At 37.8% G+C, this 15,750-nt stretch overlaps 1 protein-coding gene across 3 annotated transcripts in view; it reads right to left on the bottom strand.

Moving 5' to 3' along the window:
• Positions 1 to 527: 527 nt before the first annotated feature.
• The window catches only part of LOC106663114, a 137,439-nt gene continuing 122,216 nt past the window's right edge, over positions 528 to 15,750 (bottom strand). For all 3 annotated transcript variants that reach the window (XM_014387696.2, XM_014387694.2, XM_014387695.2), the window contains 12 exons: positions 6,715 to 7,166; positions 6,531 to 6,654; positions 5,392 to 6,095; positions 5,179 to 5,333; positions 4,759 to 5,122; positions 4,570 to 4,692; positions 4,361 to 4,498; positions 3,948 to 4,052; positions 1,240 to 1,392; positions 1,064 to 1,183; positions 907 to 1,008; positions 528 to 822 (listed from right to left, as the gene is read on the bottom strand). In XM_014387696.2, coding sequence (XP_014243182.1) covers positions 691 to 822; positions 907 to 1,008; positions 1,064 to 1,183; positions 1,240 to 1,392; positions 3,948 to 4,052; positions 4,361 to 4,498; positions 4,570 to 4,692; positions 4,759 to 5,122; positions 5,179 to 5,333; positions 5,392 to 6,095; positions 6,531 to 6,654; positions 6,715 to 7,166 — 2,672 coding nt within the window. In that variant the 3' untranslated portion in view covers positions 528 to 690. The remainder of the gene's footprint in view (positions 823 to 906; positions 1,009 to 1,063; positions 1,184 to 1,239; positions 1,393 to 3,947; positions 4,053 to 4,360; positions 4,499 to 4,569; positions 4,693 to 4,758; positions 5,123 to 5,178; positions 5,334 to 5,391; positions 6,096 to 6,530; positions 6,655 to 6,714; positions 7,167 to 15,750) is intronic.

The raw sequence follows: 15,750 nt of genomic DNA on the forward strand, positions 1-15,750 counted from the left end.
ATTGATGCGAAAAACATCGATTATCGGGACTTATGCTGATATTGTTCGATAATCTATGCTTACGTCACTATGTTGATACGAAAAACATCGATTATCGGGAATTATGCTGATATTGTTCGATAATCTATGCTTACGTCACTATATTGATACGAAAAACTCGATTATCGGGAATTATGCTGATATTGTTCGATAATCTATGCTAACGTCAAGTAATTGATGCGAAAAACACTTCACATTTCTTTCACCTCACGTTTTAAAAATTTATTTATTTATATATATATACACACACACATATAGATACATACAGATACATATACATATACATACATGTATATATGTGTGTGTATGTATATATATATATTTTTAATGTATATTCTCAATCGACAGTATGTGTGTTGTATTTGCATTAATGAAAAAAAGGGAAAAATAAAAGTAGACGTATGAATAATATTTATAATTTTTTCTCGTTAATTTATCATATAATTTTGAAAATATTATATATAATATATAATAGAATATATAGAAATTTATTTACAATATATATATCGAAGTTTATATTATTTCTTTTGTAAAAAATATTAATTTCGTTGTTACAAGGTACAGAACTTTCCCATTTACAACGTGTTTTGTCTCCTTTTTATATATTTTGTTCAATATTATCACAGCAGAGTTTTTCGTCTTCGTCGAGGGTCAAGTCCTGACTTGCATACCGTTGATCATTATGTTAGCGAGGGCTTTCCTCCTTTTCCTCCACGATCCAAGACCCTGGGCGTGGTACTGCATCTGCCTGTACCACCGCCTGGTCGACTCGCCATCCTCGGCCTGTCGTAAAATAAATTTAACAATTAATCATTCCAACAATTAATGAGCGAGAAAACACAAAATATTATTGTTTTATTCCGTTACTTTAAATAAATATGTGTCTTTCGTCGGCAGTTCCTGTACTTCGAAAAAGTCCTCCATGTCTACTTCAGTGCATATGATACATTTGTCGAGAAACAGCGGCTCCTGGGGGTTCGAAATGAATTAATAAACAAACAATAATTTTTATATAAAAGCATACCCTGAGCAGGGTGTATCGCCCGGCTTTTTCTTTGAGTATGATCAGAGTAGCTTCCCTGATCCCGTTCTGCCTCGGGAACACCAGAGCTTTCTCACTGTCCGGCTGGTACTCGTCGTTCGGCTGGAAAAAACAAATAAATTAACAAATTCCCAAGATAACTTAAGAGATTTTAGTACTTTTCCCAGAGTGACGAGGACCGCGTTCACAGGAGAAAGTTTGATCGTCGCTCTTTTCCTCCAGTTCCCTTCCGTCGGCTGTGTGAAAAGCAGTTTTCCTTCCATAGCGAATCTCACCTCGTCGTGATTCCACTCCAAAACGTCAACAGCGATCTAAACAATCAAATTGGTCCATTAGTTGCCTCATAAAATAAACAAGCTCTATTTATCCCTTAAAAAACATGAATAAAGATACCCAGGTACAAAAGATGACGTTAAATAACAATATGTCGATATCGAATACTGACAATATAACTAGAAGTTGTTAGTAGAAATGATGAATGATGGAGTGAGTGCGGTGTTCAATCCTTTTTTAAAAAAAAGATAGTTCCTACTCACAGTAAGATGTTTTCCAACAATCCGGATTTCGAGCCCTTAGCTCATCATCAGGTTGAAGGATTTCTACAACCACGTCTCTCGATATGGATTGCAATTGGCACACTTTTGCAATTCATGTCGAGAGACGTAGTTGTAGAACTCCTTCAAGCTGATGATGAGCTAAGGGCTCGAAATCCGGAACGTTGGAAAACAACTTACTGTGAGTAGGAACTATCTTTCTTTAAAAAAGGATACAAGTTGTTAGTGTATAAAAAGAATAGATATAGCCTGCCTAAGTTAACATTATCAATACTGACAGTCTACTCTCAATAATCAATATTATCAATATACGCGTATATTCATACATCCCGTATCGATTTAAAAAAAATATGGATATTCGATGTCAAAATATAAACGATTAGGCTTACAATTAGGTAATCAACTTGGTTGTATGGATATGCTAAGCATGATTATCGAACAATGTCAGTATAAGTCCCGATAATCGACGTCTTTGTATTTTTCCAGGATCGATATTTTAATATGTATATTGAGTATCGATATTATCAATACATTACGAGTATCTATACAGCGGAACTGTGCTTAGATGATCGAACAATGTCAATATACGTTCCGATAATCGATGTTTTTGAATGGATCAAGTATTGATATTTCATATATATTGAATATCGATATTAACAGTATATAACCAGTATAGATATAGGCTACGCTAAGCTTGACAATCAAACGATGTCAGTATTAAGTCCCGATAATCGACGTTTTTGTATTTTTCAAGTATCGATATTTTAAGATGTATATTGAGTATCGATATTCTCAATATATAGCCAGTATAGTGTATATATAACCATAGCGGGGCTGTGCTTAGATGATCGAACAACGTCAATATACGTCCCGATGATCGATGTTTTCGAATCAATCAAATATTGATATTTCAATGAACATTGAATATCGATATTCTCAACATATAACTTCTATAGATATAGCTACGATAAGCTTGATTATCGAACGATGTCAGTATTAAGTCCCGACAATCGACGTCTTTATATTTTTCAAGAATCGATATTTTAATATGTACACTGAGTATCGATTTATCAATATATAACCAGTATCTATACAGCGGAGCTGTGCTTAGATGATCGAACAATGTCAATATACGTCCCAATAAGCGATGTTTTTGTATCGATTAAGTATCGTTATTTGAATATATATATTGAATATCGATATTCTCAACATATAACCAGTATATATAGCTACGATAAGCTTGATTATCGAACGATGCCAGTATTAAGTCCCGACAATCGACGTTTTTATATTTTTCAAGTATCGACATTTAATATGCGTACTAAGTATCGAAATTATCAATATATAACCAGTATCTATACAGCGGATCGAACAATGTCAATATACGTCCCAATAAGCGATGTTTTTGTATCGATTAAGTATCGTTATTTGAATATATATATTGAATATCGATATTCTCAATATATAAGCAGTAAGATAAGCTTAATTATTGAACAATGTCAGTATAAGTTCTGATAATCTACGTTTTTCGTATCGATTCAGCTAAGTATAGGCTATCGAATAATGTCAGTATTAAGTCCCGACAATCGACGTCTGTATTTTTTAAGTTTCGAAATTTTAATTTGTATATTGAGTTTCGATGTTATCATTGTATAACCAGTATCGATATAGCTAAGGTTGATTATCGAAAAATGTCAGTATAAATTCCTTCATAAGTTTTTCATCTTGGGCAATATTGATATTCTCACATATAACCAATATCGATATTGTGCATTGATAATCGAACAATGTCAGTATAAGTCCCGGTAATCGATGTTTTCGTTTCGTTCAAGTATCGATATTTCTACAGATATTGATTATCGATATAGCCGAACTAAGCTTAGATAATCGATAATTACCATATGATAATTGATGTTTTTCGTATTTTTCATTTTTCGATATTTTGATATATATCATGTATCGATATTATCTATATATATCCACTATCGATATATCTGACCTAAGATTATATTAACGATAATGCCAAAATTGAGAATCGATAATGATGATATAAATCGAATACCGGATTGACAATATATAACCAGTATCGATATAGCTCAGCTTAGATAATCGAACAATATCTTGTACGTCCCCATAATCGTTGCTTTTTTATATCGATCAAGTTTCGATATTTCAGTATATATTGTGTAACGCTATAGCCGGCCTAAACTTTGATTTCAGTATACAGTATCTCGATAATCGATATTGTCAAATATATCGCCCCACGATGCTTAACCGATATTCTTCAATATTTGATCGACTTTTTAACACACCTTTCTCAGTTTAATGTTGACCATGTCCATCTCCGAGCTGTACCTCCGGCCGTTGGTGACGGATATCCTCCTCCACAGCTTGTTTGAACTGATATCCTTGGCGAGCTAGGATAAAATGAAAAAACGGGCAAATAATTAAAAGTGAAACAATAAAGTGTTAAAAATGTGTCATAGTCGGCCCGTGTCTGTCTTAACTCACATAACAGTAAATAATAAATTCAATAAATATATGTAAAAAAAAGCTTTGCTTCGTTTGTAATAATAGTGATTGGACATCAGGTTCTCCTAGGTCTGTAAATTTAAAAACGCTAGTCTCTGTATCTGTAAAAAAAGACTTCAAAAGATTGTTTTTTTCTTATCAAGGTAATATTTTTTTTAAAGAAATAATTTGTTGTTATCAATAAAAGACCCACATAGTTGATGTGTTCCAGGTGAAGTTCGATGTTGTGCTGGGCTTCTTTGATCGCTTCCTTTCCTACTATATGGGCTGGAGTCACTTTGTATAGCCTTGAGAGCAGAAGAGGATACTTTGTAATCCTCTGAACAGGCACCTGCAAAAGAATGGATAATAATTATTCAATTAAAGGTTCCATCGATTTGATTTGAATTAGGAATAATTTACCATGAGAAAGGAGTTGAGGTTCATCCGTCTCAAGACGCTATTTTCCATTTGCGACACTCTCAGGAATATCCTCAGGAGCTCCTTTTCTTTTTCAAGATTCGTAAGGAGCATCGAAGCGGTACCCTAGAATTGACAAAAAAATTAAATTTTGTGGAAGATTTGTATAAAATAAAATAATTCGACGCGGACCTGACGAGTGCAGTAGCTTTCGAAGGCGTGGAGCATGGGAGAAGCCTCGAGGAAAAGCGCGCCGACGTTCACGGTAAGAAGGTCTTCGTCGCCTTGTTCGACGGCGATTTCCAGGGCGTCGCGGAGTTTCTCGGCGAGGACGGAACAGTGGTCGAGCAGCTCCTGGGTGTTGAGGAACACGGCCGAGAGCTGGTCCTGAGACAGGAGTCCGGCCACCTGCATCGGCCTGTAGAACTCTTCCAGGATTATCCTCAGGTCTCGACCGTACTTCTCTTCAGTTTCGACGATCTCGGTTATTATCTCTCTTCTCTCCGACCTCCTCTTGGAGCACTTTCGACAGACCAGAGGTGCGAACATCACCCCGCTGTAAATAAAAACAAATAGTAATAGATGGTTGAGGGATTTGGGCGTTGTACGGACCTTTCGGTAACTTGCGTTTCCACCAGTTGATCGCAGTCTTCGCAGGTGTGCTGGGCGTCTTCCCTAAGCCCGCTGAGATGCTGCCACCTGCTCCTGCTGGTCTCTGATCCGACCCCGGAGTCGTTCCTCTCCACTTCGGCCGAGCTCCTCCGGATCTGAAAGGATATCGGTTGAAACGAAATTGAGAAAGGGGACAAGGTGGGATGTCGATACCTTGTCGTCAATCGGCGAGACGTCCACCGGGGGTAGGACGACGAGGCACGAGTCCTCGCTCGAATCGCTCGTCGCGCTGAGATGGCTCATCCCCGAGCTCAAATCGAGGGAGCTTATCCGCGAATGTCCCGGACTGTCGCACTCCTCCACGATCCCCCGTCTCTTCGCCCCGACCAGGTAGCTGAGTATGTCGTATTTGGTCGCCCCCTCGAATATCGACCTGGCCGGTATGAGAATGTCCGGGATGCGGTCGGAGAGGGGCGGCGGCGGCGAAGTCGGGAGTGGAGGCGGCTCGTCAGAGATCTCCTCGTAAATCGGGTCCTTAATAGTTTCGTAGTGGGACTCGTCCGAATCCGTCCCGAAGTCTACTCCCAGTCGCACTTCCACCTCGTCCACCATCTTGTCCTTCTCGGCGTAGCCACCTGAGCCTTCGGACGGCGGGAAGGAGTCCAGGGCGGACTTGTAGGAGTCCGAGGACTCGTCGGACGTTTCATTCCCGTCTTTTCCGCAGATGTGGGGGATGAGGTTGTTCCTGGCCGCTTCGACCGGGTCGACGTTGCTCCTGACCAACTCCTCCATCTCTTTCTCCGCCTTCTTCTTCGTCTCTTCGGCTCCAGAGACGACTATCACCTGGCTGACGTACTCCGGCTCGCAGCCGTTGATGTTGATCGTCACCTTGTTGCCGGACGATATTATCGGCTCGCCTGACACAAAACGATAAAATTATAAGCAAAATCAATACTTTACATATCAAGAAATCAATCAAAAAAGCAAAACTGTTAATAAAACAGAATCAATTCTTAATAAACATGTGAACAGACAAACACCCGGTACGAAATATAGGACGGCTCAGAGCGGGAATGTGAGAAATCTGACCCGTCCTAATGACACCGGCTGAAATAAAACGCGTGGTCTTGGGAAAGTTCTGTGAAAAACCGCACAAATCCAATTTGGGTCTGACGGATGATCCAATGACCTTTGTACCTTCCCACCACCTCATAAGGAGAAAATTCGAACCGCCGGCCCAATTAGTCAATGTTTAAAATATATTTGATGGATTGTTCGTTCTAGGTCATCGTTCAATCAAAAACAGACCAGAGTAGGTCTCATGTTTCGGCTAAAAGTTTCAAAATACGTACATATGTTCACCGTCGTGACTGAAATGTTGGTGTAATCGTTGGGAGGATCGACAGAGACGACGGTCTTGTTTTCCTTGTAGTCGTCTTCAGCTGGTATCGTTAGTTTCACCTTTGTATCCCCGACCTTGAAAAAGAAAAAATCAATGAGTCCTTTTATATTAATGTGTATAAAATAAATAGTTACATCTTTGGTTAAATCTAGTTCCATGACTGGTAATATTTCGCTGGCCTTGTTTTCCACTTTTTCGTCCACTTCTTTGACTGCCGGCTCTTCGACCTCCGGTTCTTCGTTTTCATAGAGTGGATCCTCGAGTGTAAGTATTTTGGTCGGTATGAAACCCGGGGGACGGTTGTGGTTCAGCTTTTCTATCTGCTCTTTGGTGAACGGGAATATGTGCCGGGGTGGAGGAGGCGGAGGCGGCGGTGGAGGAGGAGGCGGAGGAGGTGGAGGCGGTTCTCTCGGACGTCCTGGGCTCTGCGACCTCTTCGGCCCCTCCATCACCTTCTTCAGCGGCTTCCTGGGAGCTCTTTGTCGCAGCCGCATCGTGTCTTTCAGGTTAATTTCCCCGTCGCCGAGGCCGAGGCGTTCGATCAGGCTCGTCTGCAACTGCGGGCTCAGGTTCTCGTTTGAAGAATCTATAAAATAAACAAAAAAGTCATAACTACCATTTCTGGGAAGGAACTGAGGAAATTGCCTCTTGGATTATTTCACTAGATGAATTATTCATTAATGAACAAAAGCGTTGTATAAATTAAAAAATGTCATTAGACTATTGACTAACCGGTTTAGCCACGCCCACTTAGATATCATGTACAATGCTCTAACTTAGCCACGCCTACTTTGTCGTCATTGAATTCCAATCAAATTCGCCAAGTCCTATTTGAAGTCATTTGACTGAAGACGGACCAACTTAATCACGATTCTCTGACGTCGTTTGAAAAAGACCAATAAACATAGGCGTGCCAAATTTCATAAAATTTGATCAAAAATTTAACGGCACACCCATCAACACCATTTAACGATAGTTCAACGGACTTAGCCACACCAAATTGTTCCATATTTGTATAGTAATTAGCCAACCAATATTTCTGGGTGTTAACGAACATAAGTTGTACAGTTTTCACAAATGAAGCCATTTGACATTTGACCAAACGGTAATTATATCATTATTCTATGCTCCAACCAACATGGTCAATTCGCTGTCATCAGATCCAACTTAGCCACCCTCATGTTGATGCCATTGTCAACCAACTTGGCTTTATTTCCATTCCATGTAGTACTATGATGTAGATAATACGGTTTAGACACGTCCACTTTGACGGCACATGTCAATAAACCAACTGATTTCGCCAAGACCACTCAGACGTAATTGAACAATGGTCCGACCATTTTAGCCACACTAACTTTGACGTCATTACTCATTAGGGAGACCAAGACACTGGATTAGCCACGCCCATTTGATATAAATGAACAACACCAACTTTGACGTCATTACTCATTAGGGAGACAAAGACACTGGATAAGCCACGCCCATTTGATATAGATGAACAACACCAACTTTGACGTCATTACTCATTAGGGAGACAAAGACACTGGATAAGCCACGCCCATTTGATATAATTGAACAACACCAACTCTGGCGTCATTACTCATTAGGGAGACCAAGACACTGGATTAGCCACGCCCATTTGATATAATTGAACAATACCAACTTTAACGTCATTACTCATTAAGGAGACCAGGACACTGGATAAGCCACGCCCATTTGATATAATTGAACAACAACTTTGTCGTCATTACTCATTAGGGAGACCAAGACACTGGATTAGCCACGCCCATTTGACATAATAGAACAACGCCCACTTTATGATATAATTAGTCAATTAATTTTACTATTTCTGTCATCACGTGATTATAGGCCACGCCTACTTCGACATAGTTAACAATTCAACCACGTCCACTTTTTACAACGCTATGGTGAACTCAAATTTTCACCAGACAACGTATTCGATGGACGTAAAGTTTATTTACAGATCGTTAAAATTGAAAATTCAACAAGCTCGGGTTTCTCGTCTAACTAAAATGCTGAGCGAAAAGGTTTGCTAATAAAAATATAAACCTTTCCAGTCGAAGGTAATAAACGAGTCGGTTCAATGCTGTGATTCACAGACCGGTTCATGATCAGAGCAAGAGGAACGTTAGACCATTCCCATTTTAAAAATGATAAAATTCACTGAAAATTTTGAATATTTAGCTTTTTATATAAAAGAGAATTGTACAAGAGATGGGCTTTTGTTGTTGTGTTAAACTTTTAGTTTCCGCCTCCATGGAAGAAAAGATGGCTCGGTTTATACGGCTTAAATCTTGTGTGGGATGGATTTAAGGATGTACAGGGTGCTGTTTTTTAAAATTTATTAACAAAGGTTGTTGTACGCACTAGGTTTTTTTATCATGGGGTGAAAATAAACATTGAGTACATGTCCGCCTACTCAGGTCCGACGTTCCAACTCGGTCGTCACTTTTATTTTTGTTTGGTTTCTTCACGATTCTCTGATGATTTTCGTTAAGGGTGCAGCATCATTTACGAGCAGGTATTGTTTGTTTTTTTGTTATCCGCTCAGGTTGAGCCTTGACCTTTTAGCCAAAATCCACTTTTGGACCAGTCATCGTCCTTGGAGGAAAAGGAGATTTCTAGATTGAAGGAGAGTTTTTTTTTGGTCTGGACGTGAGTGATTTTTTGTGTGTGGTATTTTTGCCTTTTGCAAGTCTCCCTTATGTCACGAAGGGCCCGAGGGAAGGACACCTTGTGCGAGAGACGCCACTCGTCCAGGGCGACAGCCTACACGCAAATGCCATACGGGAGCGTGAAAGTGAAATGTAATAACGCCCAATTTACACCCAATAAAAATATCCAACGGAAAAAGAAAAAAAACACATTTCGTAACACGATAGCAACCTATCTGCATACACGTTATTCACATTGAGCCAGCCGTTTTTAAATTGCGAAAGCGAATAACCGAAAGCTTGTGTAAGAGAAAATGAGAGGGAAAGATATATAGATAATATAGAAAACCTAGGCTAAGATTGTAGCTGTAGAAATTGGCACATTGTCCACTAAACATTCCGGATTTTTGACAAAACAAATATCCACAAGACTTTATTATGCACAACTTGGGAATTTACCTCCAAGATAAAATCCCGTTCGACCTGGGGTGAAAGCCGGCTTTTCAGCTACTTCGTGCTATTCAAAATAGACTTAATTAGCTGGTTTTTTCCTTTTAATTAGCGTTGCACAAGGCACGGAGGGAAAATCGGTTTCATCACTGACGCACTGATTCGACGCCTCATGATTCCTTCGTCATACCGTTATGGCACCTCGCCATCGGCCATGATTCACGATCAAAACATACAAACAAACGTGGGAGATTTCTCCATGGTATGAACATGCAGATGATGCCTAATCATCTCTAACCTCATTTAATCCACTGTACTTGTTCACTTTAAATAGGCCTGATTAATACTGATTGAGGGGGGTTTAAGACCTGTATACAAAATTATTTTCTGTTTTATGTTCACAATTTGGTTGTAATTTAAATATGATTAAATATAAATTGTAAACTTAGGGTCTGTACAATTCCTGTGTCATTGCATCGGCCCACATATACTCTGATATTTCACGACCTTTTGAACTGAATTTGATGAAACTTTGCATAGGTATTTAACAACTGGTAAAATGCCGAATTTATGTCTTTTTTCGGTAAAAGAAATTCCATAAAAAGAACGATTATTGTCTTAGTGGAGCTATCAGAACATTTATTCCCCGAAATTTCACCAATTATTCTACTGAATATGATGAAACTCCATATAATTATTCAACAATTGTACCTGATATAATGCCAATTTTTTTCTAACTGGGTAAAAGGAATTCCATCAAAAAAAGTTTTTTTTAATGGCTTTATGTACTGTGCATATTAGCCAACTGAAGGAAATAGAAAATGTACAGAAATACTTCATCAACTCAGACTACATCCTATATATTGAGTGCCCGGTCACACCACTCTACAGTCACACTTTGAGCCTGCATTTGAAATATATAAGGAAAATACTGAATCACACAACTGACAGACTGACGCAGTTTTTGGCCGACGTAGTAATAAATAAAGGCATATTATGGCACAAGCAGCTGTCAGAGTTAGATAGGCTGTACGGTGTAGGAGTAAGTAGGGAAGAACTGAAGTCCTCTAATACCACTGGACATGATAAAAAAATGGGAGGGGAGCAAAAGAAAAGACCTGGTAACCCGCGCGAGAAACAGCTTACAGCACAACTTGTACGCAAGACTGGATTTTCACTTAGGGCGAAACTACTTGGAGTGCTCTGATATGACAGAGGTGTCTCTGGTCTTGAGGGGAGGGGTGAATTACTTCAGCTGAACTGCCCATCGTGGAGACAGGACCGCGCCATCATTTGCTCCTTATGTAACCTCAACGTCCCGGAGGACACTCTCCACTTCATGGGAGTGTGCTCCGTTCTGAGAGAGTTCCGCCAAAGGTACATTGGGAAACTGAAGCTGGATGTAGAAGAAGTCTGCAATCTTCAACGGAAGGGATAACTGGAGGAAGCTTGTGGTGTAGCTCACTCACGCCCTGCGGTACCGAAAATACCTGGTTGACCAATTCAGTTTTTAAAATCAAAGTTCATTCTAAACAATGAATTAAGGTTTTTAGTTGAGATGAAAAAAAGTTAATGGCACGAGCGGGATTCGAACCCACGATCTTCGGCTAGATACGCCGCTGATCTACCACTTGAGCTATCGTGACCTCGATCCACTCGGACATCAACTTCCCATCTCATCCCCACCTTATGAGTTTTCCCTCCTTTTTGCCATTTTTCAAATGTCGTGTAATCGGTTTGGATTCTCGACGACAATTGAAATGGCCACGGAATGACAATGGACAATGAATGGGTGTGTCGTGGGTTCGAATCCCGCTCGTGCCATTAACTTCTTTTCATCTCAACTTAAAACCTTAATTAAATGTAATGATTTAATTGGTCAAGCGGACCACGAAATTAGTGAATTTGAAGTTCATTCTAAAGATACAAAAATTGATAAAGCAACTCGACAGACGGTTAAGGCCATTGTCAATTTAGCTTTTTCTTTGGAAAAGTAAAGTTAATGTAAATACTTTGTGTAAATAAAGCCTTTATTCATTCATTCATTCATCCATTCATATTAGCCAACGCCAGACAATATGTTATGCTTATTCGTTTTGGGGGGAAGGGTATCGTGAAAAAAAAGCCAGAGGCGACGGCGGGAATTGAACCCACGACCACGGGGTCTTCGAGCCGAGAGTCTCTCATAAAAAAGGGCTAAAACATCAATTCTTCTCTGATAACCACCGACTATTCACGCGAATATGATGAAACCCTGAATAATTATTTAATAACTTTACGCTGGTTAAATGCCAATTTGTATAAAAGTTAGTTAGGAAATCCATAAAAAACGGTCTAAACATGAATTTATTCTCATAGGGGTGCAAACAGAATTTTATTCACTGATACCTCACCAACTTTAATTCAATTTTATGAAACTGTTCATAATTATTTAACAACTGTAACCTAGTATAATAACAAGTTTTTATCAAAATCGGTAGAAAACAATCCGCAAAAAGAGGCTTAAGCATGAGTTTTCCTCTCAGGCACATTTATTGACTGATATATCGCGAACTACATGTCCACCAGATAACAAATAGAGTTTGATGTAACTCTGCATACTTTTTTACTAATTTTACTCTGGCCTAATCCATGTTTTATCAAAATTGTTGCGAGGCAATCTGCACAAATGGGGCTTAAGCTTGAATTTGTCTCATAGGGGCCAACAAGAACATTTGTACACCGTTACCTCGCGAAATGTTCAACCAAATTTAATGAAACTCTGCATAATAAGTGAAAAATTGTAGTCTGTGATAGTGCCAAGTTTTAGTCCAACAGGGTAAAAGGAAATTTGTAAAAAAGGGGTTAACCGTGAATTTCTTCCCTTCGTGGAGCGGCCAGAACATTTTATTCCCAGATATCTCGTGTATCTCTCAACAGAATTTTATAAAATACTGTCTAATTATTTATCAATTGTAGCATGATATAAAGTCTAGCTTTTTACGAAAATCAGTAGAAGACAATCCATAAAAAGGGATTTATGTTGACATTTGTCTCTTAGGAGTTTAAACAGAACAGTTATCTCGCGAACTATTCAGCCAAATTTAATGAAAATCGATACAGTTATGTACTAATTATATTCTGCTACAACACCAAGTTTTGGCCAAAATCGGTGAAAGGAAATCTATAAAAAAAGGTATTTACTTCTTTTTGTGGAGAGGTTAGATTTTTTTTTGAGAGTTAGAATTTATTCCCCGATATCTGACCAAACGTTCGCCTGGATTTGCTGAAATTCTACATAATTATTTTACCGTTTTATCCTTGTATAACACCTAATTTTTATCATAATCGATAGAAGGCAATCCATAAAAAAGTAGTTTAAGCATGAATTTGACGATTAGGGGGCCTAACCAGAACAATTATCATTGTTATCTCGTGAAATTTTCAACAAAATTTAATCAAACTCCGCATTAATTAAGCGGAAATACGCATAATTATATTAAATGGGTGTTAACCATAATTTCTTCCATAAAAGAGGGGTTTAAATGGGCATTTGTATCTTAGGAGTTTAACGAGAAAATTTATTCACTGTTATCTCGCGAACTGTTCAACCAAATTTAATGAAACTCTGCATAGTTATTTAATAGTTGTACTCTGTTATAGTGCCAAGTTTTAGTCCAACAGAGTAAAAGGAAATTCGCAAAAAAAAAATGATTTAACCATGATTTTCTTCTCTTAGTAGAACAATCAGAACATTTATCCCTGATATCTCCTCAATTCTTTTATCAAATTTGATGAAGCTCCGCATAATTATTTACCAATTGCACTCTGGCCTAATTCCATGTTTTTATCAAAATTGGTACAAGGACGTTTATAAAAAAGCGGTTTAAGCATGAATTGGGACTCTTAGGGGCCTTATCAGAACATTTGTGCACTGTTATCTCGCGAACTACTCAACCGAATTTATTGAAAGTTAATACAATTTTTTACTAATTTTATTCTGTTATAATACCACGTTTTGGTCGAAATCGGTGAAAAGAAATGTATAACGAAATGAATAAAACCTAAATTCCTCTTTTGGTGGGGAGCTGTTAGAATTTATTCCCTGATACCTAACCAACAGTTCACCTGAATTTGCTGATACTCTGCATAATTATTTTACAATTATGCTCTGGTATAACACCTGGTTTTATCATAATCGGTTGATGGCAATCCTCAGAAAAGAGGTTTAAGTGGACATTTGTCTCTTAGGAGCCTAACCAGACCATTAGGTCTATGTTATCTTGCGTACTCTTCAACAAAACTTAATAAAATTTGCATTATTATTTAGCTGTTGTAACTGTGTTATAGTGCCAAGGTTTAGTCTAACAGGGTAAAAGGAAATACGCAAAAAAATGGTTTAACCATGATTTTCTTCTCTTAGTGGTTTTTATCATAATCGGTTGAAGGCAATCCTCAGAAAAGAAGTTTAAGCATGAATTCGTCTCTTAGGGGGCTAATCAGAACATTTATTCACTGTTATCTTGCAAACTCTTTACCAATTATTTAACAATCGTACTCTGCTGTCAAGCCAAGTTTTAGTCCAACGGGGTAAAAGGAAATGTATAAAATAGGGGGTTAACCATGAACCTCTTAGTGGAGCAATCAGAACATTTATTCCCTGATATCTCGTGTATCTTTCAACCGAATTTTATAAAATACTTAGTAATTATTTATCAATTATAGCCTGATATAAAGTTTAGTTTTTAAGAAAATCAATAGAAGGAAATCCCTAAAAAAGGAGTTTAAGTGGGCACTTGTCTCTTAAGAGTTTAACGAGAACATTTATTCAATGTTATCTCGCGAACTATTGAATCAAATCTAATAAAAGTTAATACAGTTATGTACTAATTATATTCTGATATGATACCAAGTTTTGGTTAGAATCGGTGAAAGGAAATCTATATAAAAAAAATGGTATTTACTTCTTTTTGTGGAGAAGTTAGAATTTATTCAACGATACCTGACCAAAACTCCATATGAATTTGCTGAAACTCTGCATAATTATTTTATAATTACGCCCTGGTATAAAACCTAGAGTTTATCATAATCTGTAGAAGGCTACACATAAAAATGGGGTTTAAGCATGAATTGGGACTCTTAGGGGCTTTATCAGAACATTCATGCACTGTTATCTCGCGAACTATTCCACCAAATTTAATGCAAGTTAATACAATTATTTACTAATTTTATTCCGTTATACCTCATTTTGGTCAAAATCGGTGAAAAGAAATGAATAAAAAATTATTAAAACCTGAATTCTTCTTTTAGTAGGAGCTGTTAGAATTTATTCCCTGATATCTAACCAACAGTTTACCTGAATTTTTTGAAACTTTGTATATTTATTTTTCAGTTGTAGCCTGGTATAACACCTAGTTTGTATCATAATCGGTTGACTGCACGAATTCTTCCGATTTAGAATTTTTATATCCTGATATCTCCCCAAACATAATACAATTATTTACATTACATTCTTCTTTAATACCAAATTTTAGTCAAAATCGGTAGAAGGAAATCTATATAAAAAAACGGTATTTTCTTATTTTTGTGGACCAGTTAGAATTTATTCCCCCATATCTAACCAACAGTTCACCCGAATTTGCTTAAACCCTGCATAATTATTTTACAATTGTACCCCGTATAACGCCTGCTTTTTCTCATAATCGGTAGAAGGCATTCCATAAAAAAGGGGGTTAAGCTGAATTTCTTCCGTTAATCGAGCAATCATAAAAATTTCCCCTGGTATCTCGCGTACCTTTTCACCGAATTTATCGGAATACAGCCTAATTATTTATCAACTCTACCCTGATATAATGTCTAGTTTTTACCAAAATCAATAGAAGGCAATCCATTAAAGAGGGGTTTATGTGGACATTTGTCTTTTAGGAGTTTTAAAACGAGCACTTTTATTCACTGTTATCTCGCGAACTATTCAGCCAAATTTAATGAAAGTCGATACAGTTATTTACTAATTATATTCTGCTATAACACCAAGTTTTGGCCAAAATCGGTGAAAGGAAATCTATA

The sequence above is a fragment of the Cimex lectularius genome, unplaced genomic scaffold, assembly GCF_000648675.2.
Source record: "Cimex lectularius strain Harlan isolate CLEC.00 unplaced genomic scaffold, Clec_2.1 scaffold131, whole genome shotgun sequence".
NCBI lineage: Eukaryota > Metazoa > Arthropoda > Insecta > Hemiptera > Cimicidae > Cimex > Cimex lectularius.